Raw genomic sequence first — 12,815 nt, forward strand, 5'->3', positions numbered from 1 at the left:
TTGGATGCATGAAGTTCAGCAAGGGCATTTTAAGTATTTTAGGCATGTTAGGCACACTAGGCACACAGGTAGGCAGATAAGGCGTGAGGCAATCATGCGTGCAAGTGAGTGCTACCGGCTGAGGCTACATCCAGGTATTGGTTATGCAGCCAGTTCACACTGCTGTGTCCCGTTGTAGCCTGATCGTCTATGCGCATTAAGTATTGGTCATTAAAAAGTCTTATCTATAAGTCTATGTTTGTTTCATCAAGTCATATGCACGTCTATACTTCTGCAGTCGTTGAATCTTCCCTTCTGTGTTCCCAGCCAGCCTTGACCAACCAAAACATGGCCATCCACGGTGTGACGAGCAGACCCAGCACTCCACCCAATATCAGCTTAAACACTTGAGGCACCCACTTGTTATGGTAGTAATAGTCGCCTCCATCTTTCACACCAAAGGCAGTCAGCGCGCCCATGAATATGGGCCAAAGTATGAGAAAGCTCACAACAGCAAAGCTAAAGCCTCTCAAAGCCTGCTGAATAATTTCCAATAACGACCATGGTCGAGGTTTTCGCTCAATTTCGGCAGTTGGGTCTTTAGGGAGAAAGAAGAAGAATCGTAGCCATGGGTGGGTAGGCTGCGGGATGAAGCCGATGGGCTGCACTGCGCCCTGGCTAAGGTCGTAGCGAAGGATGAAAAGCTCGACGAACCAGGTAATTATACACTGGATAATAATGGTAACGGCAGCATCGCCAGCAAACGTATTGGGAAGCTGCCAGAGACGAATAGGTTTACTTTGCCTAGTATACATGGCTGGATTTACCTCAATTAGCAACGCGTGTTGTAGATGGAGTCGAGAGATGGAATAAGCTTACCATAGGCAATGGCGAAGTTGATGCCACCCGAGAGTATTAACGCGCCAATACCATCCAAGCCAAAGATGTAAAAAAGTTGATGACCCGTGAATCGTGAGCTGGGTACAGTTTTTGATCTAGCCTCATCTTTTGTGTCCTCTGCAGCAGGTCGTTGCCGCTCCTTTTCGTCTATATCAGATGTTGGATTCTGAGTTGAATCTCGTGTTGAATCCTGTGTTGGATTCTGAGCTGGCACCGAAGGCTCAGCAGCCCCTGTTTCCTGATCTTCATGTACCCCCATAGCCCCAATTTTCAAGCGTCTTAGAAAGCAGTCGGTAGCTCTCTCTCGTGGTCGAATAAGTCGAGCTGATGAAACGCCGTAATCCCAGGTATAATATTCCGCAACACAGGTAAAGGTTATGAGAGCAAGTCTTAGAGGAGAATGAGCTCAAGATTTTTTTTCATCCCATGTTCCCTAGGTAGGTCTTTAAGCTCAAGACCCCCAATCAGTTCTCGGCAAAGGGGGGCGTGAAATTATCCTTGTACTAACCAAGCCATTGCGGAATAGCCCGGCGCCGGCACATGGATCAATTACCGAGCACGAATACGGTGAGAGCGCCCAGCCATTTCAAAGCAAAGCTCTCGCTAGAGATTGGAGCAGCTGACAAGGTTTGTAGGCGTAATGAGGCGTGTTCTCTTACGCGTACCTACAGAATGATAGCAACTTCAACCATTCTTATCAGTGTTTTGCCATGTGCAATACACAGCTTCCAGCAGTGTTTTCCATATTCCCGCAACGTGAAAGTGGCTCATTGATTCCACGTGTGTCATCACCTGCCGGATGACTCGGTCAGGCGTACATCAAGAAAGAGGACAAAGGGAAGAGGAAAAATAAAACCTCATCCAACTGATGCCGCGGGCTAACCGAGCCGGACGCCATCCCAGCGCGGTCCCGCTGCAGACTATCAGGGCGACGACCAAAAGATGCCGTGATCAAGTTTCTCCGACAGCCGTTCGAGTCGAGAAAACACAGACCGCCATGTCTTGCATCTTTCCTTCACCGTCAGGCGACTGAGGCCATCTACTAGGCTGCAACCAAGTTAGTAGCAGCCACTAACCGCCTACTAGCATTGGAAATCAACAGATCTCGCAACCCTCATGAGGTCCAGATCAAAGGCAGAGTTACAGTGGGTGCACGGCTTCCGCGTACATGTATCTGTGGACCCTGCGAAAAAAGATTGCCGATGCCCAGCAGAACATTCCGAGATTCCGGCTTCTCACCCCATGACGCGCTTCATCACCACCAATATTCCACATCGCAAACCTAATTCGGCCTCAGCCTCATCCCTTCTTTGCCTGTTGAGAGTGTGACGTCATTTGGACCCTTGACTTCCATTTGCGAAAGAACCCTTTTTGAGGGTCACACAGCTAGTTCTTCCAGAAGCAGGTGCTTAATCTGACACGTGCTCGGTGCTTCTGTGCATCTTCGAGGCCTCGTTAGGGACCACGAATGGTCAATGTCAGGCTCAGTATTTGAAATCTATTATGCATCATGTCGAAAAGATGTGTCGTGCTCGTTCTAACCTGTCTCAATTGTTCTGACACAACCACACCCAAGCCAACGGCACAATAGCACGCCTGTGTGCTCCATGTCTCAGACGCATACCCTAGATGCGCACATAAAATAATGTAACTTTCTTGTTTTGAGACTTTGAGTTATCCAAGATAAGAGATATAGTTCGTCTTCCATTCTTTAAATCCCATTCAGATGTCAGCCTGGCTTGTTGGTCAGGTCAACTCTTCGGAGATCTCACCGGAGATGGGTCTCCCGCCTCTACTCCGGTCGGGACCAAGTCCGATTAGCGACCGTTAATATGCCCGGGTAGCTGGGGGGAAAGAATCCTATAGTATAGGTACACAATAGACAGCTATCGTTATTACCCATTGGACACATACTCATTGATTCGTATTGAAACATGCCTTTAGACGCTAACCATCCCGATTTCTGGACAGAGGCATTGCAGTTCACGCCTACAATCCATCGAGATGTATACCCCGCCATCAGCCCATCAAATAAAGACATCCAGCAAATTGCACACAGAAAAGTAGTCTTAATCACCGGAGCAGGCAGCGGATTCGGCAGGGTATTTTCTGCCCCTTTATGTGAATTAACAAGGTGAACGCCCGTAGTAACAAGGACCTCCGGCACAGGGCGGCGCAGCAAAGCAATGGGCAGCGGCAAATGCCTTCGCCATAGTACTCGCAGCGAGAACCCAGCAGAGCATCGACGAAGTTGCCGAAAACCTGAAAACAATTGGTTCAACTACGCAGTTCTTACCAATTGCAACAGACGTCTCTTCTGAAACCGATGTTCACAATCTATTCCAAAGAGCAATCCAGACGTTTGGAAAGATAGACGTCGTTGTCCACTGCGCTGGAGTACTTGGGCCTCTAGAACTAATTGGCGATGCTCCTGTCGATGAGTGGTGGCGATCTTTTGTTCGTACCCTCAATCATACTTAATGAAGACCCCAATCATTTAATATACTGAACCAGGTCTGTAGGAGATTAACGTCAAGGGAACTTTCCTAATTGCACGAGAACTTGCTCGGGTATCAGCCAACAACGAAGCGACATTCATCCAAACCGGTACTGCAGCATCGTATTTTGCGAGTCCGCAGCAGTCCTCATATACATCATCGAAGCTGGCGACCAACATGATCCTCAGCCAGTTGCATGAGGGTAAGTTTGATGCCATTGAAAATGAAGTAGACATGCGCTCATACGTTAAATGGCAGAATACGGTAACCTGCGAGTGTTTAATGTGCATCCAGGCATGGCACTTAGCAAAGTGCTGCGCCCTGAACTACATATTTATGCTAAAGATACAGTCGAGCTTTTCGGCAGTCTTACTATCTATCTCAGCGGGCGAAAGGCGGATTTCTTAAGAAACCGCTTTATTGCTGCGAATTGGGATGTCACTGACTTGGAGAAGCATCGGGATGAAATTGTTGCTGAAGGATTACTCAAAAGTCAGGCGTTCAAGGGCGACATAGGCCCAGGAGGTCACAAGTTCAAATCATAGGTACCTATAAAGTATTGCAGTTCATTACGAAATAGCCTCACATTTGGTTCAGCTGAGCTTAGATGACAACTCAAAACTTTCTATTCATCTTTTGTACCATCTTTTTCTAGGACATCTATGGCAATAGTCTCTTGGGCGTTCTTGGGTAATAAGCGGCCAAGTGCACGCTAGGTAGGGCAAGATACCACGCAACAACACGGTCAAGACCGATACCACCTCCACCGTGAGGAGGCACACCGGCCTCGCGGAAGACTCCAATATACTCCTTGATTCCAGCGCTGGTAGGATCGACTCCCTTGTAACGAATGCGAGCCTCAAGCTCATCAGGGTCGGCAATACGCTCACCACCGGACAAGATCTCCTGTCCACGCAGGAACATGTCGAACGCATTGGTGACCGGCTCCTTGGGGTCGCTAGCAGGGTCGACCTTGGCGTAGAAGGGTCTCGCGGAATCGGGGAACTTGTCGACTGCGAAGAAATCGGTCTTGTATTTTTCGCGAATCAGAGCACCCAATGCCTTCTCCTGTGGTGTTGACATATCCTCATCGTCACGAACGTTGCGGAATTCCTCGGGGCCCTCTTCACGAAGCAGCTTCTGGGCCTCTGCAAAGGTCAAGCGCAGCTCCTTTCCAGGTTCGGGGAGGAGAATCTCGGGGGAAGGATAGACGGAACGAACGACCTCGATTTCGGCAGCGCAGTTCTCTGTAGCAATTGATTAGTACAGTGACGTTCGTGAGAGCAGCAAGCCAACGGGCGGGATAAAGAAACATACTCTCAATGCCACGGAAAATGTGCAACAGCACGCCTTCCAGTACGGAAAGGACTTCGTGGTAGTCCTTGCGAATCTCCATCTCCAAATCGAGACCAGTGAACTGAGAAGATTAGTGAGTTAGCATGCAAATCACAGATGATGAAAACAGCAAAGAGGACGGAGCAGGCATACCTCAGTCATGTGTCTCGGGGTGTTGGAGTTTTCGGCTCTGAACACGGGTCCAATGCTGAAGACGCGCTTTCGGCCACCAGCAATCTCAAACTGCTTATAGAACTGCGGTGACTGGGCAAGGTAGGCCGTTTGGTTGAAGTAGGGCATGGAGAAAACGCCGGCACCACCTTCAGAAGCAGCACCAATGAGGCACGGCGGCTCAAACTCCTTGAAGCCGCGCTCCCTCAGGTAGTCACGGAACAAGTGCTTGACCTCGACACGAATATCCTAAACCTTGCAGTTAGCGCATTGAAACCGCCCGGCTCTGTCCGAGTATAGACGTACGGCAATAGCCTGCTGAACGGGCGATCGCTTGTGCATGACAATGTTGTCCAAGTGAGTCAGCATAGAAGCGGCCGGAGGGCCACCCTCAGCCTCCTTCTCCTGGGCACCCTCTTCGGGCTTGACCTCCTCATCGCTAAAGTTTGTGACTGCTCGGTTCGCCGCGGCCAAGGTCATGCCCAGGGTAGCCGGGGCAGCAGAAATGACAAAGATCTTGGAGATGTGCAGCTCAAAGTCGGACACGCGGCAGCTCTTGACGGGAGCGAAAGGCTTCTCGACCTTGGCCTCGACCGTCACGAAGCTCTCGGGGTTGACAGCTCCCGCCCACTTGACCATGCGCTTGCTGATGACGGGGGTCGAGTCGCCCTCCTTGGCATCGCCCGTAGCCGCGACAATGCCCTGGATGGCCCAATTGCCCTCCTCGCGCAGCTCGACAAAGGCCATCTTTGCGCCCTGCATGCGCGTGTTCTGGAGCCATGCCCGGATGACGACCTTCTTTCCGATATGAGACTCGCTAATGGATCGAAGGGTGACGTCCTCAGCGTCGGCCGAGAAGGACTTGAGCAGGGCCGGAGTGGCGGGGCCGTAGAAGTCTCTGGCGGGGTCTTCTTCGGGCTCGTTGGAGGTTGAAGCAACTGCAATTCGTTCGGCCGCTCGCTGGGCTTTCAGCGCCTCCTTCTTGGCCTTGGCTTCAGCCTTCTTGGCGGCCTTCTTTGAGGGTCCAGCAGCCTCAGCATCGGCAGCAGGATTCTCGGCCGGAGGAACGGCGGGTTTGGTCTCTTCAGCCATTTTGGGTTTGCGGATAACAAAAAGGTTGATACGGGATTTGAGTATCACGACCGTGGTGGGGGAGGTGTTTCTTGAATATGTTTTCATGGAGGGGCAGTGGATGAGTCATCCGGCAGCCGTCACGTGAAGATGCGATATACATCGGGAGATGTTGATCAACTGTGAGTCAGGCCATTGGATGCAGAAGTGCAGTGATATACAGGCATTGCATCACTCAACGAAAAGACTTGTTAAAATAAGGCGCTCAGGAATGACAGCTTCATATGAGAGCGAGATTCGGAGGAGCGGCAATGACGTGACGTAGTGGGCATCTGGAAGACAAGACGCGACATGACATGTTCTACCTGACTGAATGCTGTTCAAGTTCAATTCTAGCTTGTTTTGTATTATTTGCCCTACCAAAATTTCCCAATTGCTCATGAATTCGTTTCATCTTTAGATATCGTGGAAAAGAATTGAAGGAGGTAATTGCAGCCTCTATTTTCCAGACGCATCAATCTCACAGAATGCCTTGAACGTGGTAAACTCCTCGTCCTGTCCGACGGCGGATTCCAGCACCAATTCAGCGGTGGATCCGACGAAAAACACGTAACCCTCCTGAATCTCCTGTTTTGTCGGTCCCACGGCGATTGTGCCCTTGCCACCGGTGCAGATGACAATGCTGGGTCCCTCCAAGGGGTCAAAAGTGGCCTTGGCTCCCTCTCCGCGAAGCAGAGTGCGCACAACGCTAAACTCCTCAATCGGAGGATCGTACAGCATGACAGAAGATCCGGAGCTGTAGGCATTTCGGTTCAGAGTCGCATAGGGATATTCGGTAGGAGTCATCTTTTGCTCATCGATGGGCGCGTAGTTGTAGGTGAGCATGTCGACCAGGGTGGATACGTCCTTGAACTTTGGTGTAAGACCGGCGCGGACGACATTGTCGGAAGCTGCCATGCATTCGACAATGTCACCAGAGACATAGGCGTGGATGTCATCGGCGACGAGGAACAGCGCCTCTCCGGGCTGTAGCGTGACAAAGTTGAGGAAGAAGAGGACAAAAATGCCAATATCGGAGCCAAACTGGCCGTTGAGGCGAGTGACAAGCTCGGCGAGGACAGCGCCCTTGGTCGATGACACACCACCGGCAGCGAAGTCGGCGCCCTCAGACTCGGCGAGCGCAACGAGGCTAGCGGTTTCTCTGTCAATGTCTTCGGGAGAGGACGACATCAATCCTCCAAATGCAGTCTGCAAGGCCTTCTTCTTGGCCGCCTCATCACCGCCCTCTTGCTTGGCGGCCTGCACAAACTGGGACGCCTCGCTCTCTCCGACCAGAGTCCTCAATGGCTTCACCGTCTCCAGAAAGTGGGCAATCTCTCCCAGAGGCCTGAATCCGCAGAGTCCCTCAAAGGGAGTGATGGCAATGGCCATTTCGGGCTTGTGGTTATCATCGGGGTAGTTTTTCGAGTCCCGCGCATGGAGCTGCTCGGCGAGCTTCTTGTTGGGATGGGCCTGGATGGAGAGGGCCTTGTTGATGGACAGGACCTTGAAGAGGAAGGGCAGTTTTGAGCCATATTTGGAGGCGACGGACTGGGAGAGGAGGAGCTGGTTCTCGGCGCAGAGATCGAGGAGGGTTCGGCCGGTGGTGAGATCTTTGGAGGGGTTGGAGGGGTGAGTGCCCATCCACAGCTGCGGTGATGTGAAGAGTTAGCGGTAGAAGACGCAGAGAGCGCGAGGAAAGAAGAAGAAGAAGAGTTGAATGATTGCAATGTCATGTACCTCAGCGTAGGGCTTGTCGGCCTGGATGGACAGATTGTCTGAAGGCGTGGCAGCGGCAAATCTGGCGGCGGCCGACTCGCTCCCCTTTTTGCCCCATTCGTACGAGTTGACGCCGCACTGCAGACGGATGAGAGGGACCTGCATTTTCGGTGATGGTGATGTTGATGATGATGAAGAATATGGGTATCTCAAATTGGTTGGAGGAACGAAAGGAACAGAAGGGATATGGGAAAGGGGGGAGGATTGGAAAAAATCGGTGTCAGGTAGACCGACAAGCAGGAACCTGGAAAAGAAAGGCGTTTGTGATGATGGAGCTGTGATTGGAGCTTGGATTCACAAAGCTCGACTATTCAGCGCTTCTACTGCCCTTTGGCCCTGTAAGGTCTGCGCTATTGCAGCAGTTTTTACCCCGCCGCCCCGCCACCAAAGTTGGAACCCCGCTGTGGAGCTTCTGTTGTTGCACTGCATTCAACTCTTGAGCATTTTCGGCCCTTGAAGCTCGTATAGGTACGGACGAACAATACCTGGTGGGTGGCAAACGGTCGAGATGCAGTGTAAGCATGATGCCAAAATTGTATCAGTCTAGCGATGAGAGTAATGATAATAAAAAAAAGTACACAAATCCAGTCTCAAGAGGTATAATCCGTTTCCAAACGCCCAGCTCATAACAGTAACAGTAACACCAACAGTAGCCCATCAGTGGCCAATGATATCATCGACAACCTAAAATAAAGCACAAGCCCAGCCAGCCATCCGTCCGCCCAATAGCTCCCAAAAGGGAAGCCCTTCCAACAATGGAAGCCATTCGATCCGTTTACCGTCCATCCGGTTAAAACAAAAAGACAAAAAAAATACAGGCACCAAGTTTTGTTTTCGTAGGCCAATTTTTGGTTGTGTTTTGTGTGTGTGTCCCATGGGTGCTGTCGTGAATACTCCAAGTCCAGCATCTTCTTCTCCCTCATTCACATCACATTCACACCAACCCCCAGGCCAGTATCCCGGCCAAACAGCTCACCACCGCCAGCACCACGCGAACATCCGTCCTCGTCGTCGGCGCATCTGCCTTGAGAACCGGCACGTGCCACCCGCAGTGTTCCTGGCCACCGATGGTGTCGCAGGTGTAGAATGTCGTCATGCTGTAGCCCATCTTGGCCAGCTGGGAGTCTTGGTCCGGCGGCGGCGTGACGATGGGCTTGTAGGGGGGAGGAGAAGGAAGAGACGCAGCCGCCTTTATTCCAGCGTCCTCAAGCTGCTCAATCTGTATCAAATGCTGCGGAATTCTCTCGTCGGGCGCTGTTGTCGAGGTCGCCGGCGATGCACCTGGAGCTGGAGCTGGAGCTGGAGCTGGAGCGGCGCCTTCGGTGGCTTGTGGGGTCTCGCTGCCGAGGCCCGGCGATGGCGCTGATGCTGCTGAAGAGAATCTTTTTCTGTTCTGCGACGGTGTGAGTTGCGTCTGTACTGCCGGAGATGTTGAAGATATTAAAGATGCTGAAATAGAGGCAGACGGCGTCGCCGGAAGTGCAAAAGCCGGGCTGGTGAGAATGTTGAAGAAGAAGAGAAAGAAAACGCAGAAAAGGGCACAAGACCATGACTGGCGCTTTGGGTGTCGCATGACAGCGCCTGTGAGCGTGAGCTGGGATAGGCCGGCCCCACTGCGGAAACTCTGAAGCTCGGGGCAGTTTTTTGGGCGTGCAGTTGGAAGATCGTAGACGTCAGCGAGTTTCAACCCTGTAAAGGGAGAAAAACTATGAAGCTATGAGGAAGAAGAAAAAAAACAAGGAAAGCTGATTGCTTCGAGATCAGATCTTCGCTCCAGCTGAAACACCGCCCTGATGTAATTGCGCAGTGCAAGTGCAGAGCAATGGAAAATCAGGCGCCGGAGCAGACGATTAAATCGGGGAATCGTGACAATCGCAATATCGCCCCCCGAGCGAGTGAGAAAGTTTGTTGTACTCAGACCCGAGATACACAAAAAACAAAAAAGAAAAGCTTAAAATAAGAAGAAGAGAAATTCAACAAATTGAAAAAAAAATTGAGACATTTAAATCAGAGAAGACAAAAGAAAGCAAACAACTTAGAACGAGTCAATCCGCCATTCATTCGTGCCCGACGAATGAACGCTGACAACCTCTTATTGTCAAACAAAACACACAGCACCGCAGCATTCTCATCAATGTTTCACTGTCCTTCATCAGCGCTCTTTATATCCCCTCTCATGGCACCGCAATCAGTCACCATGATGCGTCGTTCGTTGAACAATTGAAGCCAAGTAAATCCAGTTCTTGCACCACAGTATCTCTCCTCTGCACTCCCTGAAAATTGAACCTAAAAATCTCCATCGTCGTCGCTCCTCTCTTTCACCAATCAATCCCCCATCCATCATCAACCAACCCCGAAAAAACACGCCTGTGCTCCAACGAAATGCTACATCCCAAAACGCACCGCTTCAGCCTCAAATGGTTGGCTGGCGATCGTCCCCTTTCACCCCCCCCCGTCCATGCAAGTCCCTCCCCCCTCCTCCCACACATCAGCCCTGTCCCATTCTTTGGCTCCAGGTGTGCTCACACTACAGCGTAATACACGGACACTTTAATTCTTCCCTTCATGTTAGCATCGGGTTAAATTTCGGCCAGCTCACTGCACTAAACACATTGAAGCCAGCCAACCAATCACGCCACCAACACCTCAGCCATGTGATGCTCGACGTGGTGAAACGCGTCGCCATAAAAGGAGTGCAAACATGGCTGCAGCTGCCTCCATGAAGCTGCCTAACAGTGCTAGTAATACCGCCAAGAAGTGATACTGCACCAGAATGCTTGTTTGCTCGCAAGAACGATGAAACAACATGGAAAATACTCAGCGGGTTGAGTCCCTACCCTACATACTGAAGGGTCTCCCCAGCGCTATAGCAGGGCTATTACACACGAATACCTGATGGCACGAGAAATCGCAATTGCGTTTCCCTCTCCATATAATATGGACAAATCTTTTGTTAGCTTTCCTATGTCACGCTAAAAACGTAACGAATATTGGTCAACGCCTCCAGTTATTGGCTGATAAGCTTGCTGTATAGCATGGCCGTCCTCGAAGAACAAGACTACCTCAATTGAGGTATCTAAGACGAAAACCCAAGAAACTCGGCTATGCCGTGGGAATAGGAGTGAAGATGTCATATATGTTCTATGCTGGATTCCAAAAAATGTTTACTCTTCCCAGCCCTATGCCGTAGTCTAGTGAACACAGGCTGAGTATCTCGGGCTGAATTTCCACCGCTTCGGGGCCAATTAGGCGCAAACCGTGCAGCGACTTATACGACGATAGCTTCATCACTCCTATTGTCGTTGCCGACGATGCGGGCGATTCCAGATGAACCCCTGGCCGTTCATTACCACCTTGGGATACAAGCATTTCTATGAGCCCAATGCCCTCTCGAAAGCTCCCCTTCCTTGTAAGCGCTAGCACGGCTACGATGTGCCGTAGATATATGCTGTGCATGAAACTCCGCAAGGATCCCACAATTTGCCCAAGTAAGAAGCAATGATTCCATCACCGCGGATTTCCCCTGGCGATTAGCTACTATAGGCAATGGCCATTATAGGCAATGGCATCAATAAACAAAACGTCGGGCAGCTATGAAAAGTATATAAAAAGAACAAGAGAGACGGGCGACTGGTATACATCTTTCAGTTATAGCATCACCAAGACCTTCTATCTATTCTATAATTAACTCCTCGTTCTTTCTCGCCCCCTTTGAAAGCTATTATTATTATTTGTGCCTATTTATATCAAAGATCAGCATGAAGCTTTTCACCTTATCTCTCCATCTCCTTGCGCTTGAGGTGCAACTCGCCCGTGCCGCCCCTAAGCCGCAGAATCCTAGCAAAGGCGAACTATATTTCCTCCAAGATAACCCTACGGGATCATCAGTGGTTTCACTCAGCATTGGCCGAGATGGCAAGCTGTCTGAACCACGCCACACGTCCACTGGCGGCAAAGGTTTCGGTATTGCCGGCGCGAATGGACAACTCGTTCCTGGTAAGCAGTATATACGATGCAAGCTGAGACCATATGATTTGATATGCTAACTGATATCAGCTGGATTGCACTCTCAAGATGCCCTCGCTATCGATTACCCATGGCTACTCACTTTGAATTCCGGTTCAAACACAGTATCGCTATTCGAAATCCCCGAAAACGATCCCTCGCGACCTGTACTAGCCGGAAAGCCCGTATCAACCGCCGGCGAGTATCCCAACACAGTGGCACTGTCAGCCAAGCATAGACTTGCATGTGTAGCCAACAGCGGTGCCGTGCCTGGAGTCCAATGCTATTCCATCTCCAAACAGGGCCGTCTTGAGCCTTTGGGCAAGCTGAAGCCGTTGAAAGTAGACGAGCCAACGCCTCCTCCCGCAGCGGCAGGGACTGTCTCTGATATTCTCTTCAACCCTTCCCAGACTGCCATATTCGTCACCGTCAAGGGGGATGGCAGCAATAACAACACAACTCCAGGCTATATCTATGTCTACCCCTTGATAAACGGTGTGCCGAGCGACCATCCTGTTATTTCACGACCGACACAGTTGCACGCTGACTTTGCTTTGACCTTCATCTCGGACAGACGCGCAGTCATCGCAGACACCACCTTTGGCGCAGCATTTCTAGACATCACGCCCAATTACAAAGTCAGCGTAAGCCGTGTCATCGACGTCGCCGGCCAAATGGCCACTTGCTGGATCAAATACGTGCCCGCCTACGATCTCGTCTTCCTAGGCGACGGCGGAGTTGCCGACATCACCGTCCTGGATGCCACGAGGGAAAACATCAAATACGTTATCCCTCTTCCGGCTACATCGGGCGGTTCCTTTGATTTTGCCTTTGTGGGAAATTATCTTTATACCCGCAAGGGAAACTCTGCGGTATCAGTCATCGACCTGAGTGGCAGCGAGAAGCGCATTCCTAAGCTTATTGAACTTTACAACACGAGTTCTCTTGGGGCTGCTGCGGACTTTAATGGTATGGCGGTGCTTACTTATTAATATGGCTTGGAGATTTGTTATTATCGCGAGTTACAACAATGAAATT

General features: G+C 50.7%; 6 protein-coding genes across 6 annotated transcripts; 2 read left to right on the plus strand and 4 right to left on the minus strand.

Annotated features, from left to right (window-relative positions):
- Positions 1 to 263: 263 nt before the first annotated feature.
- M431DRAFT_5113 (hypothetical protein) lies at positions 264 to 1,138 on the minus strand (the record flags this gene model as incomplete). Its single annotated transcript, XM_024919626.1, has 2 exons — positions 264 to 796; positions 859 to 1,138. 2 exons carry the CDS (start codon positions 1,136 to 1,138, stop codon positions 264 to 266), a joined length of 813 nt encoding a protein of 270 aa, XP_024774110.1.
- Positions 1,139 to 2,813: 1,675 nt separating this feature from the next.
- M431DRAFT_114995 (hypothetical protein) lies at positions 2,814 to 3,922 on the plus strand (the record flags this gene model as incomplete). Its single annotated transcript, XM_024911921.1, has 4 exons — positions 2,814 to 2,981; positions 3,049 to 3,336; positions 3,402 to 3,579; positions 3,636 to 3,922. 4 exons carry the CDS (start codon positions 2,814 to 2,816, stop codon positions 3,920 to 3,922), a joined length of 921 nt encoding a protein of 306 aa, XP_024774111.1.
- Positions 3,923 to 3,937: 15 nt separating this feature from the next.
- On the minus strand, positions 3,938 to 6,031 carry M431DRAFT_507882 (hypothetical protein). The gene is made up of 4 exons (XM_024919035.1): positions 5,190 to 6,031; positions 4,866 to 5,132; positions 4,695 to 4,794; positions 3,938 to 4,624 (listed from the first exon to the last, which is right to left on the minus strand). Exons 1-4 carry the CDS (start codon positions 5,973 to 5,975, stop codon positions 4,038 to 4,040), a joined length of 1,740 nt encoding a protein of 579 aa, XP_024774112.1. The 5' UTR covers positions 5,976 to 6,031; the 3' UTR covers positions 3,938 to 4,037.
- A 184-nt stretch (positions 6,032 to 6,215) lies between these two features.
- On the minus strand, positions 6,216 to 8,062 carry M431DRAFT_507883 (hypothetical protein). Its single transcript, XM_024919036.1, has 2 exons — positions 7,734 to 8,062; positions 6,216 to 7,643 (listed from the first exon to the last, which is right to left on the minus strand). The coding sequence occupies exons 1-2, from the start codon at positions 7,875 to 7,877 to the stop codon at positions 6,453 to 6,455; spliced, it is 1,335 nt and encodes a 444-aa protein (XP_024774113.1). The 5' UTR covers positions 7,878 to 8,062; the 3' UTR covers positions 6,216 to 6,452.
- Positions 8,063 to 8,260: 198 nt separating this feature from the next.
- Positions 8,261 to 9,750, minus strand: M431DRAFT_507884 (hypothetical protein). Its single transcript, XM_024919037.1, has one exon. The coding sequence runs from the start codon at positions 9,343 to 9,345 to the stop codon at positions 8,707 to 8,709; it is 639 nt and encodes a 212-aa protein (XP_024774114.1). The 5' UTR covers positions 9,346 to 9,750; the 3' UTR covers positions 8,261 to 8,706.
- A 1,780-nt stretch (positions 9,751 to 11,530) lies between these two features.
- M431DRAFT_530631 (hypothetical protein) lies at positions 11,531 to 12,769 on the plus strand (the record flags this gene model as incomplete). The annotated part of the gene is made up of 2 exons (XM_024920798.1): positions 11,531 to 11,768; positions 11,829 to 12,769. The coding sequence occupies 2 exons, from the start codon at positions 11,531 to 11,533 to the stop codon at positions 12,767 to 12,769; spliced, it is 1,179 nt and encodes a 392-aa protein (XP_024774115.1).
- Between the last annotated feature and the right edge of the window lie 46 nt (positions 12,770 to 12,815).

Source organism: Trichoderma harzianum, assembly GCF_003025095.1.
Source record: "Trichoderma harzianum CBS 226.95 unplaced genomic scaffold M431scaffold_6, whole genome shotgun sequence".
Lineage (NCBI taxonomy): Eukaryota > Fungi > Ascomycota > Sordariomycetes > Hypocreales > Hypocreaceae > Trichoderma > Trichoderma harzianum.